The sequence below is a fragment of the Colossoma macropomum genome, unplaced genomic scaffold (genome assembly GCF_904425465.1).
Source record: "Colossoma macropomum unplaced genomic scaffold, Colossoma_macropomum, whole genome shotgun sequence".
NCBI lineage: Eukaryota > Metazoa > Chordata > Actinopteri > Characiformes > Serrasalmidae > Colossoma > Colossoma macropomum.
Window position 1 is genome coordinate 258,275 of NW_023495203.1, and position 8,803 is coordinate 267,077.

Here is an 8,803-nt window from a genome sequence, read left to right on the forward strand (position 1 = left end):
ATTTCGCCTCCATAAGCTGGAAACAAGCGAAGCATCAATATTATCAATAAGTCCTCACTCAGCACTAAACCCTTGTATGGTGTTCGGGTCTGTGGGACACATTTTAAATGTTTACCAAAAGAAAAAAATTGCGATTTATTATTATTTCAACCTCAGATTCCTTGGCCTTTGCTCATTTTCTGTGAAGAACATTTTAAAATAACTCATTTTCAGTGACATCACATCTATATTACACATGTGGTGTTTGGTGAACCTGCGGGGAATAAAAGTCTGGAGGTGTTGTGTCTCTTCACTCTGTTCTTCTCCTACATGGCCTGCTGTTAGTGTGTGTGTCTGTGTGTATGTGTTTTGTATATGTTTGACACGCTGCTGACTGGCTACAGCTGCTAAAGGAGAACCCTACGCTGGCCACTTGGGATATTTTAAACATCTGGTATTTTTACATAAATTGTTATGGTTATGATTAAAAAAACAATAATGTGATGAGTCCACCAGACCCACTGAGTAACAAAAACATGAACACCACACCAGGGTTGAGCTCTTACTGGAGAAACTCACCAGGTGAACTGACCATTTTCCTCAAGATCGCAAAACAAAAGAAACACAACTTGCTCTATTTGACTGATTTTAACGGCTTCTGCAGGTAAAACAAGCACAACATTCACTACGAGGCTGAAGTTGACTTGTTGGCCGCCAGCTTCATATTGGAATTTGCCGTTCCACCTTAAAAAGTGCAGCAGTTACGTGCCAGAATGTAACAGCTGCACCATTTTAGGTGGAACGGAAAATTCAAATAAGACATTGGAGAAAAAAAGTCAACTTCACCAACAAATTCACCATCATTTTGCTGCTTTTGTGTAAACTTTGTTCAGCTTGGTCGTTTTGGTTTCTGTTATCTAAATTTAATTCAAAGTAGTGGTTATTTTTAGTTGGCTGACCTATTTTTTATTTTAATTCTGTGCTCCCAATGTTCCCAAAAATCATAAAAAATTATCTTCAAATATATATTCTTTAAATTAGGTTCAGTAGTACTTATTAAATTTGTTTCATATTTTTCATATTTCACATGTGCGCTGCTCCACCAGTATACCTGTCATGGTTATCTGTGTACCAAAATTTAGGTTGGAAGGGTAAAAATGATTAATTGTGTATTAATATACAACCATACACTGCTAACTTGCTGTCATGAAACGGCTATAGTAATGTTAACATTATTCAGTGTTATGGTCTTAAGTTAGCTGAAGAATGCATACTGACTCGTTTAGGACTTGAACATTAGGGCTGTTGATTTGGGACTCAACTTGCGACTCGCCTGTACTGACTCGAGACTTGAATTGTGACTCGACTATCTTGACTTGGGACTTCACTCGGGACTTGAGTGTAAGGACTTGAGACTTACTTGTTACTTGCAACTTACTGACTTGTTCTCACCTCTGTTACTGTCAGACTGAAGTTTTATCAGGTAAGGAAATTGGATAAGGAGTCATCAAACATGCTGAATGTAAGTTCAAAGCTTTTAAACCTTTTAAATAAGGATTCCTACAATTTTTTCTGCGTAATTTAGGCATTAAGATGTAAACAAGGTTTTTCAAGGTGGTTTTAAATGCTCCATTCTAAAGAAACTGATTTAGAATCGTTCACAGTGGTGGTTACAGGAACCAGACCTCTGAAGTGTTAAGTGCCTCTAAATGTTACCTCACAGAAAGTTATTACATGAAACAGTTGATATGTTGTTTTATGATAGTATTGTAATCAGGTAGTGTTGTAATTTGGCCTAAATCATACTTTTAAAAGTAAATTAATGGTACATGCAAGGTGTTGTAAGGTACGTGGTGCTGTAGCATGCAGATACTGTAGGATCATATACCATGCAGCAAGATGAGTGTGAGCATGTTTTTCTCTGTCTGGAAGGACAGCAGCCCTAATATCTGTAATCTGGATGAGGTACAGATAAAATAGGTATGCAGATCCACTTTCACTTTAAGTATTGGTGAGATAAAACTGCTTCTTGGTTTACACCTAGAGATAAAGGAGCTCAGCTCGGTTATGATATATCAATAACAGATATTTTTTCTTTTTCTTTTTTGCAATAGTCAAGCAGAAACAAGTAAAAAGACAAGCTCAATTTACGTTAGCCTAAGTAAAGTGGACGCTCTATTAGTGATCCACACTCAAGCAGGAACAATTGTACCAACATGTCAAACACACTCCATTCACAGCAATAAAGAACTTTGGTACACTGCAAATCTCTGCATCCAGTACACTACAAGACAAATACTCAGATTCACTGCACACCAGTGACCTACTACCAGTGAATAATAACTCTTACACTTAGCTGTCTCTTACTTAGGGTGTATATGGTGTATTCCATGCCTTGGAAGTGGCTTTACACTGATCATAAAGTTTAAAAACATTACAACCATTATATGAATAAAGCCCAATTAAAATAATAAAGAAAGAAATAAAACAAAAAGGGCAGAAAAGAACAGTGGCTAATGTCACTCTTTATCTTACAGCAAGCAGCCTAAATGTAAACAAAAAAAATAATCTTTGTCTTAAGTCAGGCGTTAGCAATGTTGCCTTATTCATGTACAAAAAGACGCATTTCCACCTGCAAAGCTAACAACTATATATAACCCAAACAATAATTGGTCAGAGTTTAGCAGCCCTTGTCTAAATCCACTTTACAACTGAACAAAATTGAAGTTGCCAATCTGCAGGGAAACACAGGATTCCTGCATGAGTATTGAAGAAGTATAATGAGGTGTGAGCACCTCTACTGACGCACCTTTTTAACTCATGCTTGGAAGCAGGATACTTTCCCACCCAGTGGGCAAAATCAGTAGTTGCAGTACCAAAGAAAAGCATGGTCATATGAAGAACAGATCAACTGGATCAGATGTTGCCTTATTGTGTAAACCCGTCAAGTATGCAGATGCAGATAAATTCATTTATTATCTGTATATATATCTGTATATGTATCTGTATATACAGCTCATCCTGATCTCATCCTGTCTGATGATGGAAAACAAGCAACACATGGAGACATAAAACAGAAGCTACCTGACTGTCCAAAGAGATTTGATGTGTGTGCCTCTGTCCTGGAAAAGGAAGGATTCTGCTCAGGGAGTTTTACTATGAGGTCCAGGGGGAAGACTGAGTGGGATGTAGGAGTGGTCAGAGAGTCCATTAACAGGAAGACCAAGATTACACTGACCCCACAGAAAGGATTCTGGACTCTGTGTTGAGGAATCGGAGTGAGTATAAGGCTCTTGCTTGTCCCTCAGTCTTACTGTCCCTAAGAGAGAAGGTTCAGAAGTTAGGAGTTTTTGTGGATTATGAGAAGGGTCTGGTCTCCTTTAATGATGAGGAGTCCAGATCTCATATCTACTCTTTCATATCGAGATGGGCTGGGGTTCAATTCCCTGGCCAGGCGACCAGGGTCCTTTTTGTGTGGAATTTGCATGTTCTCCTTGTATGCTCCGGTTTCCTCCCACACACCAATTAGACATACTAATTTGCCCCTAGGTGTAAGTGTGTGTGACTGTATATGTCCATGTGTCTGCCCTGTGATGGACTGGCAACCTGTCCAGGGTCTTTTCTTGCCTTCTGCCCGATGTTTGCTGAGATTGGCTCCAGCACCCATCGTGATCCAGGAGGATAAGCGGCTTAGTGTGTGTGTGTGTGTGTGTGTGTGTGTGTGTGTGTGTGTGTGTGTGTATGTTATTGTATGTATATTGTAATCAGTTAGTGTGCATGTGTGTACAGACTACATTAAAGGAAAGTGGTACAGGTGGGAGGTAGGGGGGTGGCTTGCTGCTCTGTAAGAGATTCTCTCTCAGATTCTTTTATTTTCATTTGCTGCTCTGTAAATTGTTTGATTATAAATCAAACCTTTGATAACTTTAACCTGACTGGTTTTAACTAACAGTCTGAAACGTGAAAAGAGAGTGCATTCAGTCTTGTGAGCAGCAAAGTTAGTTTCATTTTCACTTGTCTGATTTCTTTCATTAGTAGTTTTTGAATCATGCAAAATGTTATGCAAAATGTTAATGTATGTTAATGATCATTATTTGTAACTAAGATGATCAGCTCCCACTTAATGCCTAATTTAATGCCTATTTAAACTTGTAGGATTTCTGTGGACTGAAATTGCCCAGAAAGAACTGAAAAGTCCTGGGACAGCAGTATTGTTTTTACCTTTTTTTGCATTTAATCCAGTGTACTGGATCATTCTACATAACTTGTAGACACAACATTCTACATAACTGGATCATTGTTAACTTGTGGGGGCAGTATGTATATTGGTGTTTCACTGCACTGATGGGTTAAATGCGGAGGTCTAATTCCTCTGTGTGCAAACACAGTTGGCTAATGGTTCTGAATTAAACACAATTGTGTTTTAGTCCTAGAGCTTTTAGCCTGAATGTACTCATTTAAAAAATCAGTACACAGAAATTTATTACATTAAATGGTTATGAATACACTGCCTGATGCCTGAGACAGTCCTAAGATGGTTTTGTCCTAAAATGTACTGTTGAAAATACATTTATGGAGGAGAGACACATGCAGGGTGTTTAAGGCAAAATACATAATCTAAACTGCTTATCCTTCCAGGTCGCAGGGAGGTGCTGGAGCCTATCCCAGCTGTCATTGGGCGGGGCAGGATACACCTTGGACAGATCGCCAGTCCATCGCAGGGCATTAATGCAAAATAGTTGGTGTGCTCTATGTTGAGTGGAGGAAATGGTATCATTCTCCTGTGGTCTTAATAAGGCATTAAAAGCACTCAATACATTTTAAACTCATGCAGTAACCCTGACTTCATGTAGTACCTAAAAACAGTTTTACTGTGTCCACAGTCCCTCTCCCTGTCAGTGAGCTTTGACTTCTGACCACTGTTTCTGGAATGTGTGGTCATAATTTAAAGACTGTTCTCTTTGAGATATTAAATAATTTTGTGATTAATGCACCTGCAGTTCGTACACTGTATTTCCTTTTTGGAACTCCCTGTTTATAAACTCCTACTGGCTGTTTTAGAAAAGTTTAAATCACTGAGGCTCATAGAAAAGTGTTCCTGTAAGTAACAGATCACATGTTGCAGTGAAATGCTGGTCTTAAACGGTGAATTAGACTTACACTGCTTGCTTATGAGTGACTCATTTCTAATAGCCCAGCCTGTGGCTGGGTCGTCTGTGGGACGGCTGCGGCCACTAGAGAGAGACAGAGACCCCCTTTTTAGCAATTAGTGCAACACGATGCCAAGTCCAGCTTTTAGTCCTTTATTCTCAAGCTGTTTATCCAGCGTAAGTATAAAGACTGATCAGTTTGTTATTAAAAACAAAGAAACAAACAAAAGTCTTTCTCCTTTCCCCTCCCAGCTCCCGTCTTTCCTTTCCTGCTTTTGTCACTTCCTCTCCTTAGCCCTGATCGTGTGGTGTGATCGCTCCATGGAAAGTTTGTTCTGCATCCAAGTGGGCTGGGTTTGCGCCCCCTGACAAGGCAAGTTTAAGTTTTCTCTTCTCTTTATTCTTTTGGCTTCTAGTTTTCCTTCTTCGATGTTCCTACAGCCTTCTGATGTTTTCGTCTTCTTCTTCTTTTTTTCTTGTGCCTCTAGTTCGCTCTGCATGTGTGACTGTCCACCATCAGTTCTGGCGCAGTTGGTAATTCTTGTCATTCTTGTGTGATGAACGAGGTTTTAATCCGGATACAGAACCCGTTACAGTATAAGAAAGAGTTTTACTTCTACACGTCCAACTAAACTGCCCAGTCTGTGTTACACTGAGAACTATACTGTCATCATCTCACTCAAACAAAGTCAGATAAAGACGTTTAACACTGAGAAAGTGATCATATCAACAGCTGGAATACTGATGTTGAATACAATGTGATTATTGTCTCAAACAAGAGGAATAATATTTGATGTTGTCTGATGGAGCTTGTAAGCTGAGCTGTAAAACAGGTTGAAAGGTTGTTGTTGTGTTAACTGGTTAAAGCAGAGTGGAGCAAAAACCCTCATTCAGACAGAGCAGACAGTGAGAAACTGAATGATATTACTGAGCTGAGAGCTGTGATGATGGTCAGTATAAAGAGGAAAAGAGCTTTTACAGTCTGCAGATACAGAACAGCGTAATCTCAGGAATTCCAACGTCTCTACTGAGGTTTGGACGCCCCTGGTCGAAGGACATGTTTTGTTGATTTTTTTTAAATGGGCATAAGTACAAATCCTCAACAGAGAACACACTCCAACACATTTTAATGCTCAATTACTGTTTGTTGAATCTGACACTGAAACACAATTAAACATAAAATGTGGCCTCTGCAAGAGATGTTTTTTTTTTAAGTTTTTTTTCTTAACATGTTAGTAGAAATATTTACATTTGTTGCTTATAGCTGATGTGCTGACTTAATTTTACATAGAAAATAAAAAAAAAAACAAGCCATTTGACCAGAGGTAATTGCATTTTAGTATATGACTATATAATTCTTGTTTGAGTGAGTTTAAGGCAGCAGGCAGGTATGTTGTGTTAAATGTGTGAGCTGAGTGATGTGATTTCTTACTGAAAAGTGTTGAAGGAGGAAGATGGAAGTGGCTGAATCTTCATCACAACAACCAAGAGAAGATAGATGGAGTAGCATAGAGAAATCAGTTCACTGTAAGTTAAAATTTGAATATCTCTATTAAAATCAGGATAAACAATAAACAAGTTATTACAGTATCTAAGTTTCTAAGTTTATATTGCGCTGACAGTCAAACAGAATTACTCAGAAGCACAAACACTGCTGTTCATTCTCAACTCAAAATATATTATTAGTCAGATTCGGACCACCTGACCACCTGTATTATTTGGGTGGTGGGCCATTTTCAGCAGAGCACTGGCAGTGAAATAATCATGGTATCAGAAACTGCTACCTTGTAGTTCCACCTTGATGGAGTACAGTTAGAGACTTTAGCCCATCTGTTGATGCATCTTTTTTGTTAGTTGTCCTCTAGCTCTTCATCAGTGGTCAGTTTCTGACTACAGAGCTGCTCTTGGCTGTATATAAAACACTCAAAATTTACAGACTGGCTGGGCTAACAATAGTCCACCAATCACATAATAACCGGTGATCCAGTGGTGGACTCTTTCTAACCACTGCATCCAACCACTATGGATGGTGTGCGGACAGCAGTGAAGAATATGTGGAAAGCTTTTTCTTTAGGAGAATTAATATTACAAAAGTAAAAAAAGTGTTGTGGGGAAAATATTGATAAACACTCTTAGCGGTGTATTTAGCACTGTATTTATACATTAAATTGTTGAATGAATATAAATTTCTCATACTCGTCCACAGTTGCTCCTGATCCCAGTGGTCTCCTGTCTGAAGATCAGTTCCTCTGTTCTTTCTGTCTGAATGTGTTCACTGATCCAGTCTCCACTCCATGTGGACACAACTTCTGCATGAAATGTATTACAACATGCTGGGGTGACAGTGAGCAGTGTCACTGTCCATTCTGTGAAGAGAAATTCACCAAGAGACTAGAACTCAAGGTCAATACAGCCTTCAGAGAGGTTGTAAATCCTTTCAAGAAGAAAAGTGGTCTGGATAAACCTGAGGTTCTTTGTGATGCCTGCATTGGAGTGAAGCAGGAAGCCCTGAAATCCTGTGTGGATTGTCGTCTCACTCTTTGTAAATCTCATTTAGAATCTCATAATAATATGCCAAAAATTAAGGAACACAAGCTGATAAGCCCATTAAAGAACCTGGAGGACTACATATGCCAGAAGCACAGGAGACCCCTGGAGTTGTTCTGTAGAGATGACCAGATGTTTGCGTGTATGATCTGCACTGTGACTGACCACAAGAAGCACAACACTGTTCCTGTAGAGGAGGGGATTGGAGAAATGAAGGTGGGAGAAATGCTGATTAGGTTCATCCTTAAACATTCATTTAAAAATGAAACAAAACATTTGATAAGAAAACCAAACTATTCACTGAAATATGAAAGTAAAAATTATTTCTTCTCATTTGCAGCTGGAGAAGACACAGACAGAGGTGCAGCAGATGATCCAAGACAGACTGAAGAAGATCAAAGACATCAAACACTCAGTAGAGCTCAGAAAAGTGAGTGAACCATGACATATTGTGATTTCCTCATTCTGCAGAATTTTTGGCCAAAACTAATAGTTTGCATTGTAGCACTAGTATAAACTATTAGTTTCAGCCATTTAACGCCCCCTAAAATACACCTTGCTGACTGGACATCTTATTAAGCACATCTCCTTCTTATCTACACTCGTCCATTTTATCAGGTCCACAACATAGGTGCACTTTATATAACAGTTACAGACTGTGGTCCATCTGTTTCTTTGCATACTTTGTTACTTCACTATGTTCATCAATGGCCAGGACCCCCACAGGACCACCACAGAGCAGGTATTATTTGGGTGATGCATCATTCTCAGCACTGCAGTGACACTGACTGGTGGTGGTGTGATGTGCTGGTATGAGTGGATCAGTTTTTTAACACCTCAGTCTCACTGCTGGACTGAGAATAGTGTAGCAAATCAAAAATAGTGTAGTAGTAGCAAATGTAGTACACTAAACCTTGTTCAAACTTAGTATATCCTTGTTAGCTATAGTAGAATAATAGTTGGAATGATGGTTATATTATGAGCTTCAATGAATATATAGGCTCAAATGTACATGCTTATGTTTGTGATGGTAACACATATTGAGGTGTGTTAAATTCCTCAAACTCAAAATAGCTTCAGACTTGTGTAAACACCTGTCAGATGTTATAGTATTGAATAGAAATGGA

General features: G+C 38.9%; 1 protein-coding gene across 3 annotated transcripts; it reads left to right on the forward strand.

Moving 5' to 3' along the window:
- The first annotated feature begins 5,371 nt into the window (after nucleotides 1-5,371).
- LOC118801159 (E3 ubiquitin-protein ligase TRIM47-like) lies at nucleotides 5,372-8,130 on the forward strand. Of its 3 annotated transcripts, XM_036561333.1 has the most exons (5): nucleotides 5,454-5,502; nucleotides 5,618-5,663; nucleotides 6,569-6,656; nucleotides 7,336-7,892; nucleotides 8,017-8,130. In XM_036561333.1, exons 3-5 carry the CDS (start codon nucleotides 6,584-6,586, stop codon nucleotides 8,119-8,121), a joined length of 735 nt encoding a protein of 244 aa, XP_036417226.1. In that variant the 5' UTR covers nucleotides 5,454-5,502; nucleotides 5,618-5,663; nucleotides 6,569-6,583; the 3' UTR covers nucleotides 8,122-8,130. The 3 variants fall into 3 exon arrangements, with proteins under 3 accessions (XP_036417224.1, XP_036417226.1, XP_036417225.1); XM_036561331.1 differs by lacking the exon at nucleotides 5,618-5,663 and having other exon boundaries at nucleotides 5,372-5,502; XM_036561332.1 differs by lacking the exon at nucleotides 5,454-5,502 and having other exon boundaries at nucleotides 5,581-5,663.
- Nucleotides 8,131-8,803: the final 673 nt, after the last annotated feature.